This window comes from Nerophis lumbriciformis, linkage group LG02 (genome assembly GCF_033978685.3).
Source record: "Nerophis lumbriciformis linkage group LG02, RoL_Nlum_v2.1, whole genome shotgun sequence".
Taxonomy (NCBI): Eukaryota; Metazoa; Chordata; class Actinopteri; order Syngnathiformes; family Syngnathidae; genus Nerophis; species Nerophis lumbriciformis.
In genome coordinates this window covers 2,614,679-2,642,500 of record NC_084549.2, presented here as the reverse complement: position 1 = coordinate 2,642,500, position 27,822 = coordinate 2,614,679, and the positions used below count along the sequence as shown (strand labels likewise).

Sequence of the window (27,822 nt, the reverse complement as noted above, 5' to 3'; positions counted from 1 at the left end):
TCGGATGTGTTAATGTCCTTGCGTGTTACCTTAGATTGGTAAACAACTGATGTTTGTAAGCACCCCCCGTTGAGAGGGCAATCAGGTTTCTTACGGCAGTTGCAGCCTTTGTTGGTTTTGGGGTCGCTCTGTCTGGGGGCCGACGGCTCATTTGCAATTGTTTTGTTGTGGTTTGAGATAATTTGTCGTATATTGTTCATGCAGCTGTAGCTCAATTTAATGTTGTTCTTGTTGAATACTTTTCTTAGGGTGTTGTCTTTGGGAAAGTGTTTGTCAATCAGATTGAGGAATTTGTGTCCAATGTTAGTTGAGACGTTTTTGCTGTATGGGGGGTTGTACCAGATGATGTCGTTTCGTTTTCTGTTCTTTTTTGGTTGGTTTCCTGGCGTGGGTTCATAGGTGAGGGTGAAATTGTATCCGCTTTTTGGTACGGGGGGGTTGCTTGGTCAAATTCAGCTTTGCTAGATTGTGAACTATAGGCAAAATTACAAAAAAAAGTCCAGTTCCCCTTTAAGATGTGGGACATGTACTACCTTTAAGGTGTGGGACATGTACTACCCTTGAGGTGTGGGACATGTACCACCTTTAAGGTGTGGGACATGTACCACCTTTAAGGTGTGGGACATGTACCACCTTTAAGGTGTGGGACATGTACCACCTTTAAGGTGAGGGACATGTACCACCTTTAAGGTGAGGGACATGTACCACCTTTAAGGTGAGGGACATGTACTACTTTTAAGGTGTGGGACATGTACTACCTTTAAGGTGAGGGACATGTAACACCTTTAAGGTGTGGGACATGTAACACCTTTAAGGTGTGGGACATGTACTACCTTTAAGGTGAGGGACATGTACTTCCTTTAAGGTGTGGGACATGTACTACCTTTAAGGTGTGGGACATGCACCACCTTCAAGGTGTGGGACATGTACCACCTTTAAGGTGTGGGACATGTACCACCTTAAAGGTGTGGGACATGTACCACCTTCAAGGTGTGGGACATGTACCACCTTTAAGGTGTGGGACATGTACCACCTTTAAGGTGAGGGACATGTACCGGTACTTCCTTTAAGGTGTGGGACATGTACTACCTTTAAGGTGTGGGACATGTACTACCTTTAAGGTGTGGGACATGTACCACCTTTAAGGTGAGGGACATGTACTACCTTTAAGGTGTGGGACATGTAGCACCTTCAAGGTGTGGGACATGTACTATCTTCAAGGTGTGGGACATGTACTACCTTTAAGGTGTGGGACATGTACTACCTTTAAGGTGTGGGACATGTACCACCTTCAAGGTGTGGGACATGTACTACCTTCAAGGTGTGGGACATGTACTACCTTTAATGTGTGGGACATGTACCACCTTCAAGGTGTGGGACATGTACTACCTTTAAGGTGTGGGACATGTACTTCCTTTAAGGTGAGGGACATGTACCAACTTTAAGGTGAGGGACATGTATTACCTTTAAGGTGAGGGACATGTACCACCTTTAAGGTGAGGGACATGTACTACCTTTAAGGTGTGGGACATGTACTACCTTTAAGGTGTGGGACATGTACCACCTTCAAGGTGTGGGACATGTACCATCTTCAAGGTGAGGGACATGTACTACCTTCAAGGTGTGGGACATGTACTACCTTCAAGGTGTGGGACATGTACTATCTTCAAGGTGTGGGACATGTACTACCTTTAAGGTGTGGGACATGTACCACCTTCAAGGTGTGGGACATGTACTATCTTCAAGGTGTGGGACATGTACTACCTTCAAGGTGTGGGACATGTACTATCTTCAAGGTGTGGGACATGTACTACCTTCAAGGTGTGGGACATGTACTACCTTTAAGGTGTGCGACATATACTCCCTTTAAGGTGTGGGACATGTACTACCTTTAAGGTGTGGGACATGTACTACCTTAAAGGTGTGGGACATGTACGACCTTTAAGGTGTGGGACATGTACTACCTTTAAGGTGTGGGACATGTACTACCTTCAAGGTGTGGGACATGTACTACCTTTAAGGTGTGCGACATGTACTCCCTTTAAGGTGTGCGACATGTACTCCCTTTAAGGTGTGGGACATGTACTACCTTTAAGGTGTGGGACATGTACGACCTTTAAGGTGTGGGACATGTACGACCTTTAAGGTGTGGAACATGTACTACCTTTAAGGTGTGGGACATGTACGACCTTTAAGGTGTGGGACATGTACCACCTTTAAGGTGTGCGACATGTACGACCTTTAAGGTGTGCGACATGTACGACCTTTAAGGTGTGGGACATGTACTACCTTTAAGGTGTGGGACATGTACTACCTTTAAGGTGTGGGACATGTACCACCTTTAAGGTGAGGGACATGTACCACCTTTAAGGTGTGGGACATGTACTTCCTTTAAGGTGTGGGACATGTACTACCTTCAAGGTGTGGGACATGTACTACCTTCAAGGTGTGGAACATATACTACCTTTAAGGTGTGCGACATATACTACCTTTAAGGTGTGGGACATGTACCACCTTTAAGGTGTGGGACATGTACTACCTTTAAGGTGTGGGACATGTACTACCTTTAAGGTGAGGGACATGCACTACCTTTAAGGTGTGGGACATGTACTACCTTTAAGGTGTGGGACATGTACTACCTTTAAGGTGTGCGACATATACTCCCTTTAAGGTGTGGGACATGTACCACCTTTAAGGTGTGGGACATGTACCACCTTCAAGGTGTGGGACATGTACTATCTTCAAGGTGTGCGACATGTACTACCCTTAAGGTGTGGGACATGTACTACCTTTAAGGTGTGGGACATGTACCACCTTTAAGGTGTGGGACATGTACCACCTTTAAGGTGTGGGACATGTACTACCCTTAAGGTGTGCGACATGTACGACGTTTAAGGTGTGTTAATTAGTCACGTTTTGCTAGATAGCGGCCGTGTTTTTCCACCGATCCTGCTCAAATTGTACACGTATGTGCTTGTCGGTCCCCTAAAGGTCCGTACCAAATTTGGTGCTGATCCGGCAAAACAGCTTACAATTACAATGGGGTGTTTCTGTGGAGCGCTTTGGGCAGTGTGAGAAATTTCAAGTCAGTGCAACACTTGAGGGTTTAATAACAGTGTCGTTGTATATTTGTTGAACGCTTTAAATAACAGGATCAAAACTGCAAGCAGGATGTGAATGAAAAAAAAAAAGCCCGTACTAGGCTGGCCAGGTATGAAAGGAAGATGTGCCGCACGCCGTCAACAACAACAACTAGCAGCTGGATTGACTTAGAGCACGAGGAGGTGCTAGAAGTGTGCCAAGCGTCCGACGTAAGACCCAGGCAGAGTGGAAAGCATGATGATGTTATGATAGATGGACACAATCGCGGCGGAGGGCGCCAGGAAAGAAGAATATTTGGGCACTTGGCGAGGAATGTGTTACCTGTGGAACATCTGAGCGCGTGGGAGAACAAGGGAAGGCTCGGGACGCTGGGAGAAAGTTGATATGTCAACAAAAACTAACACAAAGATGAGGTCAGAACGTCAGTTCGAGTGTTTGCTCCACGTCGTTATTTGGGATTCTGCTTCACTTTTCGGTACCAATCTGGAGTTTCTCTTTTGGTCTGCAAATAAAATAAGAGAAATGTGAATTCAGTAGTCGGATAAACAATCAAGCAATGAGTACAAATTAACGGATGTGTGTGTGTGTGTGTGAAGTACTAATTAGGGCCCGTATGGCCCATTGCATAAGGACTCCCTTTGGGAGTCCTTATGCAATGGGACATAAGGACCTATTGAATTTGTAAGGTTTTATTATTATTATTATACCGGCCGCCTCTTGGGGCAAGATCTCCTCCCCAACCCGGAGATGGCACTCCACCCTTTTCCGGGCGAGAACCATGGACTCGGACTTGGAGGTGCTGATTCTCATCCCAGTCGCTTCACACTCGGCTGCGAACCGATCCAGTGAGAGCTGAAGATCCTGGCCAGATGAAGCCATCAGGACCACATCATCTGCAAAAAGCAGAGACCTAATCCTGCAGCCACCAAACCGGATCCCCTCAACGCCTTGACTGCGCCTAGAAATTCTGTCCATAAAAGTTCAGAACAGAATGGGTGACAAAGGGCAGCCTTGGCGGAGTCCAACCCTCACTGGAAACGTGTCCGACTTACTGCCGGCAATGCGGACCAAGCTCTGGCACTGATCATACAGGGAGCGGACTGCCACAATCAGACAGTCCGATACCCCATACTCTCTGAGCACTCCCCACAGGACTTCCCGAGGGACACGGTCGAATGCCTTCTCCAAGTCCACAAAACACATGTAGACTGGTTGGGCAAACTCCCATGCACCCTCAAGGACCCTGCCGAGAGTATAGAGCTGGTCCACAGTTCCACGACCAGGACGAAAACCACACTGTTCCTCCTGAATCCGAGGTTCGACTATCCGGCGTAGCCTCCTCTCCAGTACACCTGAATAGACCTTACCGGGAAGGCTGAGGAGTGTGATCCCACGATAGTTAGAACACACCCTCCGGTTCCCCTTCTTAAAGAGAGGAACCACCACCCCGGTCTGCCAATCCAGTGGTACCGCCCCCGATGTCCACGCGATGCTGCAGAGTCTTGTCAACCAAGACAGCCCCACAGAGTTCAAGTACCTCGGAGTCTTGTTCACGAGTGAGGGAAGAGTGGATCGTGAGATCGACAGGCGGATCGGTGCGGTGTCTTCAGTAATGCGGACGCTGTATCGGTCCGTTGTGGTGAAGAAGGAGCTGAGCCGGAAGGCAAAGCTCTCAATTTACTGGTCGATCTACGTTCCCATCCTCACCTATGGTCATGAGCTTTGGGTTATGACCGAAAGGACAAGATCACGGGTACAAGCGGCCGAAATGAGTTTCCTCCGCCGGGTGGCAGGGCTCTCCCTTAGAGATAGGGTGAGAAGCTCTGTCATTCGGGAGGAGCTCAAAGTAAAGCCGCTGCTCCTCCACATGGAGAGGAGCCAGATGAGGTGGTTCGGGCATCTGGTCAGGATGCCACCCGAACGCCTCCCTAGGGAGGTGTTTAGGGCACGTCCAACCGGTAGGAGGCCACGGGGTAGACCCAGGACACGCTGGGAAGACTATGTCTCCCGGCTGGCCTGGGAACGCCTCGGGTTCCCCCGGGAGGAGCTGGATGAAGTGGCTGGGGAGAGGGAAGTCTGGGCTTCCCTGCTTAGGCTGCTGCCCCCGCGACCCGACCTCAGATAAGCGGAAGAAGATGGATGGATGGATGGATACCGGCCGCCTCTTTGAGCACTAATTTGACCCACTTAACATGCTTCAAAACTCACCATATTTGACCCACACATCAGGACCTGCGAAAATTGTCTTTTAATAAAAAAAACGAACCCCAAAACTCAAAATTGCGCTCTAGCGCACCCTAGGAAAAAAAAAAACTAGACTGCCTGTAACTCCCACTAGGAAGGTCGGAGAGACATGAAACAAAAACCTCTATGTAGGTCTGACTTAGACCTACATTTCACAATAGTACATTGTCGGGCTAAAATCAACAGGAAGTTGGCAATTCCCCCTTCAAGACAAAAAAGTACTAAAAACAGTCACTTTTGCCTCTTTGAGCTGTAATTTGACCCCCTTAACATGCTTCAAAACTCACCAAACTGAACGCACACATCAGGACTGGCAAACATTGCGATCTAAAAAAAAAACCTAACCCCAAATCTCAAAATTGCGCTCTACTGCAATTTTTTAATAAAACGCAAAAAAAACTGCTCCTCGGAAGAAAATAATGACAAAACTGCCTGTAACTCCCACTGGGAAGGTCGGAGAGACATGAAACATAAACCTCTATGTAGGTCTCATTTAGACCTACATTTCAGAAATTGACAACCCCCAGCAAAAATCAACAGGAAGTTTGCTATTCCCCCTTCAAAACAATTTTTTTGTAAAAACCGGTCACCTTCCTTCAAAAACTATCTCCTCTGAGCACGTTTGTCGTTTCGGCTTTCAAACTAACACAGGAGAGAGATTGAACCCTTGTGATTACAATGACAGAAGCGCTTTTTTTCTAACTGCTCCAGTTTTGATTTTATGACCCTTCAAAGACCTGCGCTGATGCTGCTGTGCTGCTGTTTTTTTAAGATGGCTGCTTAAAAGCAGGAAGCACCAACGTGCCCACACAATGCAGACAAGGTAGGTACACTAGACAAAAGTCTTGGGACACTTCAGACTAAAAGTAGACAAAAGTATTGGGACACTTAGGACTAGCACCTACCAAATACGCGGGCCCGACCAATGCTGCTTGCAGCTTTATTATTATTATTATACCGGCCGCCTCTTTGAGCACTAATTTGACCCACTTAACATGCTTCAAAACTCACCATATTTGACCCACACGTCAGGACCTGCGAAAATTGTCTTTTAATAAAAAAAAACGAACCCCAAAACTCAAAATTGCGCTCTAGCGCACCCTAGGGAGAAAAAAAAACTAGACTGCCTGTAACTCCCACTAGGAAGGTCGGAAAGACATGAAACACAATTCTCTATGTAGGTCTGACTTAGACCTAGATTTCATAATTGTACATCCTTGGGCAGAAATCAACAGGAAGTTGGCAATTCCCCCTTCAAGACAAAAAAGTACTAAAAACAGTCACTTTTGCCTCTTTGAGCTGTAATTTGACCCCCTTAACATGCTTCAAAACTCACCGAACTGAACGCACACATCAGGACTGGCAAAAATTACGATCTAATAAAAAACCCTAATAAAACGCTGAAAAAACTGCTCCTCGGAAGAAAAAAATGACAAAACTGCCTGTAACTCCCACTGGGAAGGTCGGAGAGACATGAAACAAAAACCTCGATGTAGGTCTCACTTAGACCTACATTTCATAGATTGACAACCCCCAGCAAAAATCAACAGGAAGTTTGCTATTCCCCCTTCAAAACAAATTTTTTGTAAAAACCGGTCACCTTCCTTCAAAAACTATCTCCTCTGAGCGCGTTTGTCGTTTCGGCTTCAAACTAACACAGGAGAGAGATTAAACCCTTGTGTATAAAATAACAGAACAGTGTTTTAATACCTGCTCCGGTTTTGATTTTATGAGCCTTCAAAGACCCGCTGCGCTGATGCTGCTGCGCTGCTGTTTTTTTAAGATGGCTGCTTAAAAGCAGGAAGCACCAACGTGCCCACACAATGCAGACAAGGTAGGTACACTAGACAAAAGTCTTGGGACACTTCAGACTAAAAGTAGACAAAAGTATTGGGACACTTATGACTACCACCGGACAAAAGTATTTCGGACACTTAGGCCGAAAACTGGACAAAAGTATTGGGACACTTGGGACTACAACTTGACAAAAGTATTGGGACACTTAGGACTACAACTTGCCAAAAGTATTGGGACACTTGGGACTAAAACTGGACAAAAGTATTGGGACACTTAGGCCGAAAACTGGACAAAAGTATTGGGACACTTAGGCCGAAAACTGGACAAAAGTATTGGGACACTTGGGACTACAACTTGACAAAAGTATTGGGACACTTAGGACTACAACTTGCCAAAAGTATTGGGACACTTGGGACTAAAACTGGACAAAAGTATTGGGACACTTAGGCCGAAAACTGGACAAAAGTATTGGGACACTTGGGACTACAACTTGCCAAAAGTATTGGGACACTTAGGACTACAACTTGCCAAAAGTATTGGGACACTTGGGACTAAAACTGGACAAAAGTATTGGGACACTTAGGACTAGCACCTGCCAAATACGCGGGCCCGACCAACGCTGCTTGCAGCTTTAATTGTTTTTGTATTTTTGGTCCAATATGGCTCCTTCAACATTTTGGGTTGCCGACCCCTGGTATAGTTGAAGACTTACGGTCATTAGAAAAGATGAGTGCACATCATAATGGCAGCTACACTTTACATCTTAAACATCTAAAAAAAATGATTTGGGAATGTCCGGCGGGCACAGATTGAAAAGCTCAACGGGGCCGCATGTGGCCCCCGGGCCTTCATTTGCCCAGAGTCTGCTCTAACCACTAGGCCACTGAGAAGGTGTTGTTTCTTTTATTTTTGATAAGCTTACAATGTTATGCAGAGGTATTGTCATAACATATTTATCGACAAAATATACTATTTTTAGTCTTGGTGGAGAGTGGGGGGGTGTAACAGAAAATATTAGGGAAGCACCGTCCTAAAGCAACACATCATTCCACTTTGTGAAGTCAACCTTTACTTGAATGAAACCCAACCGTCAAAGAATGGTTCCCCCCCTCCCTGCCAACCTGCCCTCCACCTGAGGCGTGACTCACGCACGGGCGTGGCCTCGGGCCTCCACACTTACGAACACGGTGGGTTTGGGCTTGTTGGACGACTCCTCTTCCGCGGGCCTGCTGTCCTGCTTGGAGCTCATCATGTCTCCTTTGTGGGACTGCAGCGGGCTCAGAGCGTTCTCCTCTCGGGAGCGCATGCTGATCAGGACCTGCTTCATCATGGCCAACTCCTGCGGGAATACAAGTACAAGATGTTAGGGCAGACCTGGGCAAATAAAGGCCCGGGGGCCACATGTTAAGCTTTTCAATCTGGCCCGTCGGACATTCCCAAATCATTTTTTTAGATGTTTAAGATGGAAAGTGTAGCTGCCATTATGATGTGCACTCATCTTTTCTAATGACCCTAAGTCTAGAACTACAGGTAAAAGCCAGTAAATTAGAATATTTTGAAAAACTTGATTTATTTCAGTAATTGCATTCAAAAGGTGTAACTTGTACATTATATTTATTCATTGCACACAGACTGATGCATTCAAATGTTTATTTCATTTAATTTTGATGATTTGAAGTGGCAACAAATGAAAATCCAAAATTCCATGTGTCACAAAATTAGAATATTACTTAAGGCTAATACAAAAAAGGGATTTTTAGAAATGTTGGCCAACTGAAAAGTATGAAAATGAAAAATATGAGCATGTACAATACTCAATACTTGGTTGGAGCTCCTTTTGCCTCAATTACTGCGTTAATGCGGCGTGGCATGGAGTCGATGAGTTTCTGGCACTGCTCAGGTGTTATGAGAGCCCAGGTTGCTCTGATAGTGGCCTTCAACTCTTCTGCGTTTTTGGGTCTGGCATTCTGCATCTTCCTTTTCACAATACCCCACAGATTTTCTATGGGGCTAAGGTCAGGGGAGTTTTCGGGCCAATTTAGAACAGAAATACCGTGGTCCGTAAACCAGGCACGGGTAGATTTTGCGCTGTGTGCAGGCGCCAAGTCCTGTTGGAACTTGAAATCTCCATCTCCATAGAGCAGGTCAGCAGCAGGAAGCATGAAGTGCTCTAAAACTTGCTGGTAGACGGCTGCGTTGACCCTGGATCTCAGGAAACAGAGTGGACCGACACCAGCAGATGACATGGCACCCCAAACCATCACTGATGGTGGAAACTTTACACTAGACTTCAGGCAACGTGGATCCTGTGCCTCTCCTGTCTTCCTCCAGACTCTGGGACCTCGATTTCCAAAGGAAATGCAAAATTTGCATGGTTGGGTGATGGTTTGGGGTGCCATGTCATCTGCTGGTGTCGGTCCACTCTGTTTCCTGAGATCCAGGGTCAACGCAGCCGTCTACCAGCAAGTTTTAGAGCACTTCATGCTTCCTGCTGCTGACCTGCTCTATGGAGATGGAGATTTCAAGTTCCAACAGGACTTGGCGCCTGCACACAGCGCAAAATCTACCCGTGCCTGGTTTACGGACCATGGTATTTCTGTTCTAAATTGGCCCGCCAACTCCCCTGACCTTAGCCCCATAGAAAATCTGTGGGGTATTGTGAAAAGGAAGATGCAGAATGCCAGACCCAAAAACGCAGAAGAGTTGAAGGCCACTATCAGAGCAACCTGGGCTCTCATAACACCTGAGCAGTGCCAGAAACTCATCGACTCCATGCCACGCCGCATTAACGCAGTAATTGAGGCAAAAGGAGCTCCAACCAAGTATTGAGTATTGTACATGCTCATATTTTTCATTTTCATACTTTTCAGTTGGCCAACATTTCTAAAAATCCCTTTTTTGTATTAGCCTTACACAATATTCTAATTTTGTGACACACGGAATTTTGGATTTTCATTTGTTGCCACTTAAAAATAATCAAAATTAAATGAAATAAACATTTGAATGCATCAGTCTGTGTGCAATGAATAAATATAATGTACAAGTTACACCTTTTGAATGCAATTACTGAAATAAATCAAGTTTTTCAAAATATTCTAATTTACTGGCTTTTACCTGTATATTAAGTCTTTCCATGGCTGGAATCTGCGCTTTTGCATGATATACTAGTGACTAGTGTTGTCCTGATACTAGTGACGTGCAGTCACTAGAGGCAAAAAAAAGAAAACATTTTTATTAAATTGTTATATGTATCCAGTGATTATACTATAAAGTTATTTTCCATTTAACTTCACCAGTTTTAGATTATTTTTATTAAAAATCGCTGAATTTTCACATTTGCCGTTCAAATACTGAGAAGAGACGGTGCAGTGATCAGCAGCCAGTTGAGGCACGTCACTCAGTGCCTCAACATGGATTGCTGACTCGGCTAACTGCTGGCCTGCTGTGCAGTGAGACCGTATCGCTACATGAATTATATTATACATTTCCATAGTTTAGTTAGCTGAGGTATATAATGTACAGTGTATTCTGTCAACAACTGTATGTGTGTAAAGTATTTCTTGTGCTGAGCGATCATAAAACGGCTGCAAAAGACGCACTGGCTGAGGCTCCAGTAATCCATACTTGCCAACCTTGAGACCTCCGATTTCGGGAGATGGTGGGGGGGGGGGGGGGGGGGGGGGGGCGGGGGGGGGCGTGGTTAAGAGGGGAGGAGTATATATACAGCTAGAATTCACCAAGTCAAGTATTTCATATATATATATATATATATATATATATATATAAATATATATATATAAGAAATACTTGACTTTCAGTGAATTCTAGCTATATATATATATATATATATATATATATATATATATATATATATATATATATATATATATATATATATATATATTCCGTATTTTCCGCACTATAAGGCGCACCTAAAAACCACAAATTTTCTCAAAAGCTGACAGTGCGGCTTATAACCCGGTGCGCTTTATATATGGATAAATATTAAGATTCATTTTCATAAAGTTTCGGTCTCGTAACTACGGTAAACAGCCGCCATCTTTTTTCCCGGTAGAACAGGAAGCGCTTCTTCTTCTACGCAAGCAACCGCCAAGGTAAGCACCCGCCCCCATAGAACAGGAAGCGCTTCTTCTTCTACTGTAAGCAACCACCCGCCCCGGTAGAAGAAGAAGAAGCGCGCGGATTTTACGTTTCATTTCCTTTGTGTGTTTACATCTGTAAAGACCACAAAATGGCTCCTACTAAGCGACAGGGATCCGGTTCTTGAAAAGACGCAATCTCTCCATCCGCACACGGATTACTATTTCACAGCAACTGCCTAAAGACTTTCAAGAAAAGCTGGCTACTTTCCGTGCATATTGTAAAAACAAGATAGCTGAAAAAAAGATCCGGCCAGAGAACATTATCAACATGGACGAGGTTCCACTGACTTTTGATATTCCTGTGAACCGCACTGTGGATACAACGGGAGCACGTACGGTGAATATTCGCACCACAGGGAATGAGAAGTCATCCTTCACTGTGGTTCTAGCTTGCCATGCTAATGGCCAGAAACTTCCACCCATGGTGATATTCAAAAGGAAGACCTTGCCAAAAGAGACCTTTCCAGCCGGCGTCATCATAAAAGCTAACTTGAAGGGATGGATGGATGAAGAAAAGATGAGCGAGTGGTTAAGGTAAGTTTACGCGAAGAGGCCGGGTGGCTTTTTTCACGCAGCTCCGTCCATGTTGATATACGACTCCATGCACGCCCACATCACGCTGGTTTTTAATATATTATTAAAGTTTGACTGACCTATCTGACTTTTTTTTTGACATTCCCTTTAGCGCAGTTAGATGCGGCTTATAACACGGGGCGGCTTATAGGTGGACAAAGTTTTGAAATATGCCGTTCATTGAAGGCGCGGCTTATAACCCAGGGCGCCTTATGGTGCGGAAAATACGGTAAGTCGCATTTTTGGGGAAAATGTATTCGATAAAAGCCAACAGCAAGAATAGACATTTGAAAGGCAATTTAAAATAAATAAAGGCTGAATAAGTGTACGTTATATGAGGCATAAATAACCAACTGGTATGTTAACGTAACATATTATGGTAAGAGTCATTCAAATAACTATAACATATAGAACATGCTATACGTTTACTAGGGCTGCGAATCTTTGGGTGTCCCACGATTCGATTCAATATCGATTCTTGGGGTCACGATTCGATTCAAAATCGATTTTTTTTTTTTTCAACACGATTCTCGATTCAAAAACGATATTTTCTCGATTCAAAGGGATTCTCTATTCATTGAATACATAGGATTTCAGCAGGATCTACTCCAGTCTGCTGACATGCAAGCAGAGTAAATAGCTTGTATAATTGTAAAGGACAATGTTTTATCAACTGATTGCAATAATGTACATTTGTTTTAACTATTAAATGAACCAAAAATATGACTTATTTGATCTTTGTGAAAATATTGGACACAGTGTGTTGTCAAGCTTATGAGATGCGATGCAAGTGTAAGCCACTGTGACACTATTGTTCTTTTTTATTTTATAAATGTCTAATGATAATGTCAATGAGGGATTTTTAATCACTGCTATGTTGAAATTGTAACTAATATTGATACTGTTGTTGATAATATTCATTTTTGTTTCACTACTTTTGGTTTGTTCTGTGTGGTGTTTGTGTCTCCTCTCAATTGCTCTGTTTATTGCACTTCTGAGTGTTGCTTGGTCGGCTTTGCTTTTGGAATTGGATTGCATTGTTATGGTATTGCTGTGTATTGTTTTGTTGGATTGATTAATAAATATAAAATAAATAAATAAATAAATAAATAAATTAATTAAAATTAAAAATAAATTGATTTTTTTTTAAATGAGAATCGATTCTGAATCGCACGTGAGAATCGCGATTCGAATTCGAATCGATTTTTCCCCACACCAAACAATCTGTCACTCCTAATCGCTAAATCCCATGAAATCTTATACGTCTAGTCTCTTACGTCAATGAGATCAATAATATTATTTGATATTTTACGCTAATGTGTTCATCATTTCACACATAAGTCGCTCCTGAGTATAAGTCGCACCCCCGGCCAAACTATGAAAAGAACTGCGACTAATAGTCCGAAAAAGACGGTAATTCACATTTTTAGCATTCAATCGCCGGATAGTCGAACCTCGGATTCAGGAGGAACAGTGTGGTTTTCGTCCTGGTCGTGGAACTGTGGACCAGCTCTATACTCTCGGCAGGGTCCTTGAGGGTGCATGGGAGTTTGCCCAACCAGTCTACATGTGCTTTGTGGACTTGGAGAAGGCATTCGACCGTGTCCCTCGGGAAGTCCTGTGGGGAGTGCTCAGAGAGTATGGGGTATCGGACTGTCTTATTGTGGCAGTCCGCTCCCTGTATGATCAGTGTCAGAGCTTGGTCCGCATTGCCGGCAGTAAGTCGGACACGTTTCCAGTGAGGGTTGGACTCCGCCAAGGCTGCCCTTTGTCACCCATTCTGTTCATAACCTTTATGGACAGAATTTCTAGGCGCAGTCAAGGCGTTGAAGGGATCTGGTTTGGTGGCTGCAGGATTAGGTCTCTGCTTTTTGCAGATGATGTGGTCCTGATGGCTTCCTCCGGCCAAGATCTTCAGCTCTCACTGGATCGGTTCGCAGCCGAGTGTGAAGCGACTGGGATGAGAATCAGCACCTCCAAGTCCGAGTCCATGGTTCTCTCCCGGAAAAGGGTGGAGTGCCATCTCCGGGTTGGGGAGGAGATCTTGCCCCAAGTGGAGGAGTTCAAGTACCTCGGAGTCTTGTTCACGAGTGAGGGAAGAGTGGATCGTGAGATCGACAGGCGGATCGGTGCGGCGTCTTCAGTAATGCGGACGCTGTATCGATCCGTTGTGGTGAAGAAGGAGCTGAGCCGGAAGGCAAAGCTCTCAATTTACCGGTCGATCTACGTTCCCATCCTCACCTATGGTCATGAGCTTTGGGTCATGACCGAAAGGACAAGATCACGGGTACAAGCGGCCCAAATGAGTTTCCTCCGCCGGGTGGCGGGGCTCTCCCTTAGAGATAGGGTGAGAAGCTCTGTCATCCGGGGGGAGCTCAAAGTAAAACCGCTGCTCCTCCACATCGAGAGGAGCCAGATGAGGTGGTTCGGGCATCTGGTCAGGATGCCACCCAAACGCCTCCCTAGGAAGGTGTTTCGGGCACGTCCGACCGGTAGGACGCCACGGGGAAGACCCAGGACACGTTGGGAAGACTATCTCTCCCGGCTGGCCTGGGAACGCCTCGGGATCCCCCGGGAGGAGCTGGACACTTGAAGTGGCTGGGGAGAGGGGAGTCTGGGCTTCCCTGCTTAAGCTGCTGCCCCCGCGACCCGACCTCGGATAAGCGGAAGAAGATGGATGGATGGAATCTGACTTTATTGTGAGGTTTTATGTTAGTTTTCCTAAAAGTAGATATACCGGCCCTTAAACACATTTTTTTTCTCTAAATTTGGCCCCCCCGAGTCAAAATAATTGCCCAGGCCTGTGTTAGCGTATGTGACAAGTCATCCTCTTTTTCATGAAAGCGTACACGTTAGAGATGCGCGGTTTGCGGACACAACCGCGGAGTCCGCGGATTATCCGCGGATCGGGCGGATGAAATTACAAAAAATAAGATTTTATCCGCTCGCGGGTCGGGTCGGGCGGATTAATTAGATTTTTTTTTTTTTTTTTGCGGGTGGCAGTTAAACCAATTGGTAAATATATATACATAGTTAAATGTTGTTACCCACATACGAAAAACGAGCAGGCACCTGCAGCATATGCCACAACAGAAGAAAAAAAAAGGAAAGAGATGGACACTTTTACGGAGCGGAGAAGGGACGCCTCGCCGGGGTCCGGGACCGAGGCCCCTTCCCCCGAGAGGGCCCCACCGGGAGCCGTAGCTGAGGCGATCCGCGAGAAGGGCCCGACGCACGTCCAGGGTCACCATTGCGCCCACCGCACCGACACCCCGCCTCGTCCGCTTTCGCCGCGGCCGGCGTCACGCGCAGCAGGTAAGCAGCTTACCTGCCCGCCACCCCCGTGGCCGGGGGCTCGTAACAGGGGTCACTCCGCGCGCTCCGCCCGCGCAGCTTACCTGCTTGCCACCCCTGTTGCCGGGGGCGCGTAACAGGGGTCACTCCGTGCGCAGTGCGCGCACGAAAGGGGTGGGGCTCACCCTGGTTGATATAGACAGCAGGACGGTGGCCATGGAAGTCGGAACCCGCTAAGGAGTGTGTAACAACCCACCTGCCGAATCAACTAGCCCTGAAAATGGATGGCGCTGGAGCGTCGGGCCCATACCTGGCCGTCGCCGGCAGCGAGACGCGCTTGGAGGTGCGCTCAGCGCGGCTCCCATATGATTGCGCACTGGTGGGCGTCTGGGTCGTGACAGCGTGGCACGCGCAAGTCTGTGCTCCATTGGATCAGTCTCCTTTCTTTAATCTCATTTTGGAAACTTTAATAATTATTTGGAGTGCATGAAAAAGTGGAAAGCAAAAGTGTAGCACTTCCTAACCTCATTTTCTTCTTTTCCTCACATAAAAAAACAATTAATCATTGAAAAAATGTTTTTTCATTTGCTTTTTTTTTTTAATTTAATAAAAAATAATCTCACTTTGGAAACTTTAATAATTATTTGGAGTGCAGGAAAAAGTGAAAAGCAAAAGTGTAGCATTTCTTAACTTAATTTTCTTCTTTTCCCCCATATAAAAAAACAATAATTGAAAAATGTTGTTTAATTTAATTTTTATTTATTTTATTTAATAAAGAATAATCTCATTTTGGAAACTTTAATAATTATTTGGAGTGCAGGAAAAAGTGAAAAGCAAAAGTGTAGCATTTCCTAACCTCATTTTCTTCTTTTCCCCACATAAAAAAAACAATTAATCGTTGAAAAAATGTTTTTTCATTTGCTTTTTTTTTTTTAAATTCAATAAAAAATAATCTCACTTTGGAAACTTTAATAATTATTTGGAGTGCAGGAAAAAGTGAAAAGCAAAAGTGTAGCATTTCTTAACTTAATTTTCTTCTTTTCCCCCATATAAAAAAACAATAATTGAAAAATGTTGTTTAATTTCATTTTACTTTTTTAAATTTAATAAAGAATAATCTCATTTTGGAAACTTTAATAATTATTTGGAGTGCATGAAAAAGTGGAAAGCAAAAGTGTAGCACTTCCTAACCTCATTTTCTTCTTTTCCCCACATAAAAAAACAATTAATCATTGAAAAAATGTTTTTTCATTTGCTTTTTTTTAAATTTTAATTTAATAAAAAATAATCTCACTTTGGAAACTTTAATAATTATTTGGAGTGCATGAAATAGTGGAAAGCAAAAGTGTAGCATTTCCTAACCTCATGTTCTTCTTTTCCCCCATATAAAAAAACAATAATTGAAAAATGTTGTTTAATTTCATTTTACTTTTTTAAATTTAATAAAGAATAATCTCATTTTGGAAACTTTAATAATTATTTGGAGTGCATGAAAAAGTGGAAAGCAAAAGTGTAGCATTTCCTAACCTCATTTTCTTCTTTTCCCCACATAAAAAAACAATTAATCATTGAAAAAATGTTTTTTCATTTGCTTTTTTTTTGTTTTTAATTTAATAAAAAATAATCTCACTTTGGAAACTTTAATAATTATTTGGAGTGCATGAAATAGTGGAAAGCAAAAGTGTAGCATTTCCTAACCTCATGTTCTTCTTTTCCCCCATATAAAAAAACAATAATTGAAAAATGTTGTTTAATTTAATTTTTTTTATTTTTTATTTAATAAAGAATAATCTCATTTTGGAAACTTTAATAATTATTTGGAGTGCATGAAAAAGTGGAAAGCGAAAGTGTAGCATTTCCTAACCTCATTTTCTTCTTTTCCTCACATAAAAAAACAATTAATCATTGAAAAAATGTTTTTTCATTTGCTTTTTTTTTTTTAAATTTAATAAAAAATAATCTCACTTTGGAAACTTTAATAATTATTTGGAGTGCATGAAATAGTGGAAAGCAAAAGTGTAGCATTTCTTAACTTAATTTTCTTCTTTTCCCCCATATAAAAAAACAATAATTGAAAAATGTTGTTTAATTTCATTTTACTTTTTTAAATTTAATAAAGAATAATCTCATTTTGGAAACTTTAATAATTATTTGGAGTGCATGAAAAAGTGGAAAGCAAAAGTGTAGCATTTCCTAACCTCATTTTCTTCTTTTCCTCACATAAAAAAACAATTAATCATTGAAAAAATGTTTTTTCATTTGCTTTTTTTTTTTTTTTAATTTAATAAAAAATAATCTCACTTTGGAAACTTTAATAATTATTTGGAGTGCATGAAATAGTGGAAAGCAAAAGTGTAGCATTTCCTAACCTCATGTTCTTCTTTTCCCCCATATAAAAAAACAATAATTGAAAAATGTTGTTTAATTTCATTTTACTTTTTTAAATTTAATAAAGAATAATCTCATTTTGGAAACTTTAATAATTATTTGGAGTGCATGAAAAAGTGGAAAGCAAAAGTGTAGCATTTCCTAACCTCATTTTCTTCTTTTCCTCACATAAAAAAACAATTAATTATTGAAAAAATGTTTTTTCATTTGCTTTTTTTTTTTTTTTTTTTTTTTTAATTTAATAAAAAATAATCTCATTTTGGAAACTTTAATAATTATTTGGAGTGCAGGAAAAAGTGAAAAGCAAATGTGTAGCATTTCCTAACCTCATGTTCTTCTTTTCCCCCATATAAAAAAACAATAATTGAAAAATGTTGTTTAATTTCATTTTACTTTTTTAAATTTAATAAAGAATAATCTCATTTTGGAAACTTTAATAATTATTTGGAGTGCATGAAAAAGTGGAAAGCAAAAGTGTAGCATTTCCTAACCTCATTTTCTTCTTTTCCTCACATAAAAAAACAATTAATCATTGAAAAAATGTTTTTTCATTTGCTTTTTTTTTTTTAATTTAATAAAAAATAATCTCATTTTGGAAACTTTAATAATTATTTGGAGTGCAGGAAAAAGTGAAAAGCAAAAGTGTAGCATTTCCTAACTTAATTTTCTTCTTTTCCCCCATATAAAAAAACAATAATTGAAAAATGTTGTTTCATTTAATTTTTTTATTTTTTATTTAATAAATTTAATAAAGAATAATCTCATTTTGGAAACTTTAATAATTATTTGGAGTGCATGAAAAAGTGGAAAGCAAAAGTGTAGCACTTCCTAACCTCATTTTCTTCTTTTCCCCACATAAAAAAACAATTAATCATTGAAAAAATGTTTTTTCATTTGCTTTTTTTTTTTTTTATTTAATAAAAAATAATCTCACTTTGGAAACTTTAATAATTATTTGGAGTGCATGAAATAGTGGAAAGCAAAAGTGTAGCATTTCCTAACCTCATGTTCTTCTTTTCCCCCATATAAAAAAACAATAATTGAAAAATGTTGTTTAATTTCATTTTACTTTTTTAAATTTAATAAAGAATAATCTCATTTTGGAAACTTTAATAATTATTTGGAGTGCATGAAAAAGTGGAAAGCAAAAGTGTAGCATTTCCTAACCTCATTTTCTTCTTTTCCTCACATAAAAAAACAATTAATCATTGAAAAAATGTTTTTTCATTTGCTTTTTTTTTTTTTTTTTTTTTTTTTTAATTTAATAAAAAATAATCTCATTTTGGAAACTTTAATAATTATTTGGAGTGCAGGAAAAAGTGAAAAGCAAATGTGTAGCATTTCCTAACTTTTTAATTAATATTAGATGTATAACAACGGGCGGATGGCGGGCGGGTGCAGTTCTGATCAAACGTTACATCGGGTGGATGGCGGGTGGTTGACGACTTTCTGACGCGGTTGCGGATGAAATAAATTGCCTATCCGCGCATCTCTAGTACACGTCGTCACGATTGCAGAGGGCCCCGTGAGGCTCTTTAGGGCGACCCCACGCTCAAGCAGCCTCAAGGATCTTATGAGGCGGGAGGTGGAGGGGGGGGTGTTATTTCACTGTTCTATTTATCACCCCTGAGGACATGAGCCCCGGCATGTCACACACACACACACACACACACTGCGGTGGCATCTCAAACAGCCAGGCCGAGGAGCAGCTGTCTATGACAGGGCACATACTTCACGCAGCAAACGGCGAGGGGGACCGTGTTCCCATGTTGCGCGCACACATCATCTTGAAGGAATTGTTGCAACAGAGTGAGAGGACTTGTCTGGTGAGAAAAGCCTGCAGGTGTGTTTTAAAAAAGCAAACGAGGAAGAAGAGGAGGCAAACAGGCAGGACTGGCTCATTCTGTGCTCCTGGTATGCAAACGAGAAGCCGACTAAACACGAGAGGGGGTAAAACATTGAATAATTCACGTTGTGAGGGGGGGGGTAGGAGGGTGTACCTCCCGATGGTTGAGGAGGCGCTCCAGATCGGCGGCCATGTTGTTCTTCACCTGCAGCAGAGCCGCGCGTTCCTTCTTCAGAGCGCTGGCGCCACCGAGAAATATCAAAGCACAGATAGGGATTAATCCATGACACATAAAATAAGCCTTCAGTTTGTCGTGTTTTGTTTGGTTTGAGGGCGGAGTCTGGTCAGGATCAGCATGAGGAGGGGTGAAACTATGCGTCACCATCATTTGCTAGTGACTCAACACCAGGTGAATAGACTATGACCAGAGGTGGGTAGAGTAGCCAGAAATTGTACTCAAGTAAGAGTACTGTTACTTTAGAGATGTATTACTCAAGTAAAAGTAAGGAGTAGTCACCCAAATATTTACTTGAGTAAAAGTAAAAAGTATGTTGTGAAAAAACTACTCAAGTACTGAGTAACTGATGAGTAACATACACACACATATCATATATATATATATATGTATGTGTGGGGAAAAAAAATCACAAGACTATTTCATCTCTACAGGCCTGTTTCATGAGGGGGGGGTACCCTCAATCATCAGGAGGTTTTAATGGGAGCATTCGCATACCATGGTTTATATAGGGCACAGAGAAGGGTGGGTACAGGCTGGCCTAGGGGCGTGGTGATTGGCTCATGTGTTACCTAGGAGGTGTTTCCGTCTGTGGCGGCATGTTGTTACAATTTCGCTGCGCTTGTTGAGGGATGACAGGTCTGGACGGTAAATAATAAACAGTTTCTCTTTCAAGCATAGGTTGCATCTTTTATTACCACTATTGTAAGGTGTGCTGGATGCAAGAATTTGCCATGTTATTGAATATTCAACATTATTGTCTTTGAGGTCCCAAATGTGTTTGCTGAGTTCTGTGGTATTTCGCAGGTTTTTGTTCCTGAAAGAAGCCTTGTGATTGTTCCATCTGGTTTTGAATTCTCCCTCGGTTAATCCTACATATGTGTCGGATGTGTTAATGTCCTTGCGTATTACCTTAGATTGGTAGACAACTGATGTTTGTAAGCACCCCCCGTTGAGGGGGCAATCAGGTTTCTTTCGACAGTTACATGCTTTGTTGGTTTTGGAGTCGTTCTGACTGGGGGTCGACGGCTCATTTGCAATTGTTTTGTTGTGGTTTGAGATGATTTGTCGTATATTGTTCATGCAGCTGTAGCTCAATTTAATGTTGTTCTTGTTGAATACTTTTCTTAGGTTGTTGTCTTTGAGAAAGTGTTTGTCAATCAGATTGAGGAATTTGTGTCCAATGTTCGTTGAGACGTTTTTGCTGTATGGGGGGTTGTACCAGATGATGTCGTTTCGTTTTCTGTTCTTTTTTGGCCGGTTTCCTGGCGTGGGTTCATAGGTGAGGGTGAAATTGTATCCGCTTTCATCAAGGGCTTTTTGGTACGGGGGGGTTGCTTGGTCAAATTCAGCTTTGCTAGATGACAGCATCGATAGCCTTTTATTGATTCCGGTAGGTATTCTTTTCGTGGTGGTGGGTGGGTGGTTGCTGTCATGGTGCACGTATTGGAGTGTTGTGTTGGGTTTCGTGAATGGTTGGTAGCTGTTATTTCTCAGGTTGAAAGTGACGCCAAGGAAGTTGACGGTTTGCTTGTTGGCTTCAATCGTGATCCGTAGGCCGTTCTCTTTGAAAATTTGGCATATGCGCTTCTTGGTATTCTCGCTGCTCCTTGGCGAGGCGCGACACACTGCCAGTCCGTCATCACGGTAAATACCAAGGTTCAGATTGATATATATATATATTGATATATATATATATATATATATATATATATATATATATATATATATATATAGATATATATATATATATAGATTGATATATATATATATATATATATATATATATATATATATATATATATAGATATACATACATATACATTGATATATACAGTATATAATTTATATGTATTTATTTTGCTGTTTTTGTTTACATGTTAAAGATGTTTTAATGAATATACATGCATGTTTAACATATAGATTCCTTTCTTTCATGAAGACTAGAATATAAGTTGGTGTATTACCTGATTCTGATGACTTGCATTGATTGTAATCAGACAGTAGTGATGATAACGTCCACGTTTTCAAATGGAGGAGAAGAAAAGTTCCTCCTTTCTGTCTAAATACCACATGAAAGTGGTGGGTTTTTGGCATCTTATTTGTCCAGCTTCCATGTTCGTTTTTATACACTTTACAAGAAATATATTGGCGTCAAACTCCGTAGCTTGCTAGCTTGTTTGCGCTGGCTTTCGGAGACTCTTGTTTTGAAAGCGCAGGCGCGATGGAGCGGCACTTTTATTGTGAAGACAGGAACTGTGCAGTCAGTCTTTAGGCTTTTGACGGGATGTACGGTTGAAATAAAGAAGTATCTTTTTTCCTTCACACTTTTGATTGATTGATTGGAACTTTTATTAGTAGATCGCACAGTACAGTACATATTCCGTACAATTGACCACTAAATGGTAACACCCCGATAAGTTTTTCAACTTGTTTAAGTCAGGTCATGTGACCGCCTGGCTCTGTTTGATTGGTCCAACGTCACCAGTGACTGTATTTGTTGAAACGCAGGCACTATGAAGGTCTGTCTGACAGACCAAAACAAACAAAGCGTGCATTAACAGATCGATAAAAAATTAGTAGCGAGCTGAATGTAGATAAAAGTAGCGGAGTAAAAGTAGCGTTCCTTCTCTATAAATATACTTAAGTAAAAGTAAAAGTATGTTGCATTAAAACTACTCTTAGAAGTACAATTTATCCCAAAGTTACACAAGTAGATGTAACGGAGTAAATGTAGCGCGTTACTACCCACCTCTGACTATGACCCAGGCCTGATTACTACTTTTGACAATAGTTCCCCCTCACCGACGACAAAGACTAAAACTTTTTGACCAATTGGTGTGGAGTCGGTAGTGGAAATAAAAGTGGAGCATTAAAAAGAAATGATGCCACTGTTAACAGAGCGACGTGACATTCCACCGGCTGACGTGCTAACTAGAGGCTGGCGGTTAACTACTTTCCCTTGCGCCTTCTTCACATAGCTGCAGGGCTGCTGGGTCGTGCAGTCTGGGGGCTTGCAAATGAGTTCATGTTTTCAGAGGACAGTGTTTTACGTACACTGTTTCACCACAGAAGTAGGGAAACTTTTTTTTAAGTCCAAAAATTGTTTTGGTAAGACGAATGATGGATTGATTATTTATTTGATACATAATTATTGCCAGGATAAGTATGTAGATAAACTAGATGGGGGGTGGCTGGGTTAAAAGGAAGCAGCAGATGTTATTTCCCAACATATGAAAACTCATTAAATATAACATTAAAAAAACAATAATAATTGAAAAAAAAATAATGTCATTTTATTTTATTTTTTTTATTTAATTAAACAATATTCTAAATTGGAAACTTTAATAATTATTTGGAGTGAATGAAAAAGTGGAAAGCAAAATAAAATAAATTTATATTTGAAAAAATGTTTTTTAATTTTATTTAATTTTATGAATTTAATAAAAAAAATATTCAAAATTTGGAAACTTTAATAATTATTTGGAGTGCTAGTGGAAAGCAAAAGTGTTGCGTTTCCTACCCTCATTTTCTTATTTTCCCCAAATAAAAAAACTGTATATTTGAAAAAATGTTTTTTAATTTAATTTAATTTTATGAATTTAATAAAAAAATATTCAAAATTTGGAAACTTTAATAATTATTTGGAGTGCATGAAATAGTGGAAAGCAAAAGTGTAGCATTTCCTAACCTCATGTTTTTCTTTTGCCCCATATAAAAAAACAATAATTGAAAAATGTTGTTTTTCATTTAATTTTTTTTTAATTTAATAAAGAATAATCTCATTTTGGAAACTTTAATAATTATTTGGAGTGAATGAAAAAGTGGAAAGCAAAAGTGTAGCATTTCCTAACCTCAATTTCTTCTTTTCCCCACATAAAAAAATAATTATTAAATTGAAAAAATGTTTTTTCATTTGCTTTTTTTTTTTTTTTTTTTTAATTTAATAAAAAATTATCTCATTTTGGAAACTTTAATAATTATTTGGAGTGCAGGAAAAAGTGAAAAGCAAAAGTGTAGCATTTCCTAACCTCATTTTCTTATTTTCCCCACATAAAAAAAACAATTAATCATTGAAAAAATGTTTTTTCATTTGCTTTTTTTTTTTTTAAATTTAATAAAAAATAATCTCACTTTGGAAACTTTAATAATTATTTGGAGTGCAGGAAAAAGTGAAAAGCAAAAGTGTAGCATTTCCTAACTTAATGTTCTTCTTTTCCCCCATATAAAAAAACAATAATTGAAAAATGTTGTTTAATTTCATTTTATTTTTTTTAATTTAATAAAGAATAATCTCATTTTGGAAACTTTAATAATTATTTGGAGTGCATGAAAAAGTGGAAAGCAAAAGTGGAGCATTTCCTAACCTCATTTTCTTATTTTCCCCACATAAAAAAACAATTAATCATTGAAAAAATGTTTTTTCATTTGCTTTTTTAAAAAAATTTTTTTTATTTAATAAAGAATAATCTCATTTTGGAAACTTTAATAATTATTTGGAGTGCATGAAAAAGTGGAAAGCAAAAGTGTAGCACTTCCTAACCTCATTTTCTTCTTTTCCCCACATAAAAAAACTATTAATCATTGAAAAAATGTTTTTTCATTTGCTTTTTTTTTTTTTTTTTTAATTTAATAAAAAATAATCTCATTTTGGAAACTTTAATAATTATTTGGAGTGCATGAAAAAGTGAAAAGCAAAAGTGTAGCATTTCCTAACTTAATTTTCTTCTTTTCCCCCATATAAAAAAACAATAATTGAAAAATGTTGTTTAATTTCATTTTTTTTTTTTTATTTAATAAAGAATAATCTCATTTTGGAAACTTTAATAATTATTTGGAGTGCATGAAAAAGTGGAAAGCAAAAGTGTAGTATTTTCTAACCTCATTTTCCCCACATAAAAAAACAATTAATCATTGAAAAAAATGTTTTTTCATTTGCTTTTTTTTTTTTTTTTAATTTAATAAAGAATAATCTCATTTTGGAAATTTTAATAATTATTTGGAGTGCATGAAATAGTGGAAAGCAAAAGTGTAGCATTTCCTAACCTCATTTTCTTATTTTCCCCACATAAAAAAACAATTAATCATTGAAAAAATGTTTTTTTATTTGCTTTTTTTAATTTAATAAAAAATAATCTCATTTTGGAAACTTTAATAATTATTTGGAGTTCATGAAAAAGTGGAAAGCAAAAGTGTTGCGTTTCCTACCCTCATTTTCTTATTTTCCCCAAATAAAAAAAATTTATATTTGAAAAATGTTGTTTAATTTCATTTTTTTTTTTTTTATTTAATAAAGAATAATCTCACTTTGGAAACTTTAATAATTATTTGGAGTGCAGGAAAAAGTGAAAAGCAAAAGTGTAGCACTTCCTAACCTCATTTTCTTATTTTCCCCACATAAAAAAACAAATAATCATTGAAAAAATGTTTTTTCATTTGCTTTTTTTTTTTTTTTAATTTAATAAAAAATAATCTCACTTTGGAAACTTTAATAATTATTTGGAGTGCATGAAAAAGTGAAAAGCAAAAGTGTAGCATTTCCTAACTTAATTTTCTTCTTTTCCCCCATATAAAAAAACAATAATTGAAAAATGTTGTTTAATTTCATTTTTTTTTTTTTAATTTAATAAAGAATAATCTCATTTTGTAAACTTTAATAATTATTTGGAGTGCATGAAAAAGTGGAAAGCAAAAGTGTAGCATTTCCTAACCTAATTTTCTTATTTTCCCCACATAAAAAAACAATAATTGAAAAATGTTGTTTAATTTCATTTTTTTTTTTTTAATTTAATAAAAAATAATCTCATTTTGGAAACTTTAATAATTATTTGGAGTGCTAGTGGAAAGCAAAAGTGTTGCGTTTCCTACCCTCATTTTCTTATTTTCCCCAAATAAAAAAAATTTATATTTGAAAAAATGTTTTTTAATTTAATTTAATTTTATGAATCTAATAAAAAAATATTCAAAATTTGGAAACTTTAATAATTATTTGGAGTGCATGAAATAGTGGAAAGCAGAACATGTTCTTCTTTTCCCCCCATATAAAAAAACAATAATTGAAAAATGTTGTTTAATTTCATTTCATTTTTTTTAATTTAATAAAGAATAATCTCATTTTGGAAACTTTAATAATTATTTGGAGTGAATGAAAAAGTGGAAAGCAAAAGTGTAGCACTTCCTAACCTCATTTTCTTATTTTCCCCACATAAAAAAACAATTAATCATTGAAAAAATGTTTTTTCATTTGCTTTTTTTTTTTTTAATTTAATAAAAAATAATCTCATTTTGGAAACTTTAATAATTATTTGGAGTGCATGAAAAAGTGAAAAGCAAAAGTGTAGCACTTCCTAACCTCATTTTCTTATTTTCTCCACATAAAAAAACAATTAATCATTGAAAAAATGTTTTTTCATTTGCGCTTTTTTTTTTTTTTAATTAGTGTGTGAATGTGTGTGTGAATGGGTGAATGTGGAAATACTGTCAAAGCGCTTTGAGTACCTTGAAGGTAGAAAAGCGCTATACAAGTATAACCCATTTATCATTTATTTATTATAATAAAAAATAATCTCATTTTGGAAACTTTAATAATTATTTGGAGTGCATGAAAAAGTGGAAAGCAAAAGTGTAGCACTTCCTAACCTCATTTTCTTATTTTCCCCACATAAAAAAATAATTAATAATTGAAAAAATGTTTTTTCATTTGCTTTTTTTTATTTTTTTTATTTAATAAAGAATAATCTCATTTTGTAAACTTTAATAATTATTTGGAGTGCATGAAAAAGTGGAAAGCAAAAGTGTAGCATTTCCTAACCTCATTTTCTTATTTTCCCCACATAAAAAAACAATTAATCATTGAAAAAATGTTTTTTCATTTGCTTTTTTTTTTTTTTTTAATTTAATACAAAATAATCTCATTTTGGAAACTTTAATAATTATTTGGAGTGCATGAAAAAGTGGAAAGCAAAAGTGTAGCATTTCCTAACCTCATTTTCTTCTTTTCCCCACATAAAAAAACAATTAATCATTGAAAAAATGTTTTTTCATTTGCTTTTTTTTTTTTTTTTTTTAATTTAATAAAGAATAATCTCATTTTGGAAACTTTAAGAATTATTTGGAGTGCATGAAAAAGTGAAAAGCAAAAGTGTAGCATTTCCTAACTTAATTTTCTTCTTTTCCCCCATATAAAAAAACAATAATTGAAAAATGTTGTTTCATTTCATTTTATTTTTTTTAATTTAATAAAAAATAATCTCATTTTGGAAACTTTAATAATTATTTGGAGTGCATGAAAAAGTGGAAAGCAAAAGTGTAGCATTTCCTAACTTAATTTTCTTCTTTTCCCCCATATAAAAAAACAATAATTGAAAAATGTTTTTTCATTTGCTTTTTTTTTATTTTTAATTTAATAAAAAATAATCTCATTTTGGAAACTTTTATAATTATTTGGAGTGCTAGTGGAAAGCAAAAGTGTTGCGCTTCCTACCCTCATTTTCTTATTTTCCCCAAATAAAAAAAATGTATATTTGAAAAAATGTTTTTTAATTTAATTTAATTTTATGAATTTAATAAAAAAATATTCAACATTTGGAAACTTTAATAATTATTTGGAGTGCATGAAATAGTGGAAAGCTAAAGTGTAGCATTTCCTAACCTAATTTTCTTATTTTGCCCAAATAAAAAAAATGTATATTTGAAAAAATGTTTTTTAATTTAATTTAATTTTATGAATTTAATAAAACAATATTCAAAATTTGGAAACTTTAATAATTATTTGGAGTGCATGAAATAGTGGAAAGCAAAAGTGTAGCATTTCCTAACCTCATGTTCTTCTTTTCCCCCATATAAAAAAACAATAATTGAAAAATGTTGTTTAATTTCATTTTATTTTTTTTAATTTAATAAAGAATAACCTCATTTTGGAAACTTTAATAATTATTTGGAGTGCATGAAATAGTGGAAAGCAAAAGTGTAGCATTTCCTAACCTCATGTTCTTTTCCCCCATATAAAAAAACAATAATTGAAAATTGTTGTTTAATTTCATTTTTTTTTTTTTTTATTTAATAAAGAATAATCTCATTTTGGAAACTTTAATAATTATTTGGAGTGCATGAAAAAGTGGAAAGCAAAAGTGTAGTATTTTCTAACCTCATTTTCTTATTTTCCCCACATAAAAAAACAA

General features: G+C 38.4%; 1 protein-coding gene across 1 annotated transcript in view; it reads right to left on the bottom strand.

Moving 5' to 3' along the window:
* Positions 1 to 3,093: 3,093 nt before the first annotated feature.
* pibf1 (progesterone immunomodulatory binding factor 1) overlaps positions 3,094 to 27,822 on the bottom strand; it is a 137,895-nt gene continuing 113,166 nt past the window's right edge. The window contains exons 17-19 of the mRNA XM_061927332.2: positions 19,562 to 19,646; positions 8,324 to 8,482; positions 3,094 to 3,604 (exon numbers count right to left, since the gene is read on the bottom strand). Coding sequence (XP_061783316.2) covers positions 3,551 to 3,604; positions 8,324 to 8,482; positions 19,562 to 19,646 — 298 coding nt within the window. The 3' untranslated portion in view covers positions 3,094 to 3,550. The remainder of the gene's footprint in view (positions 3,605 to 8,323; positions 8,483 to 19,561; positions 19,647 to 27,822) is intronic.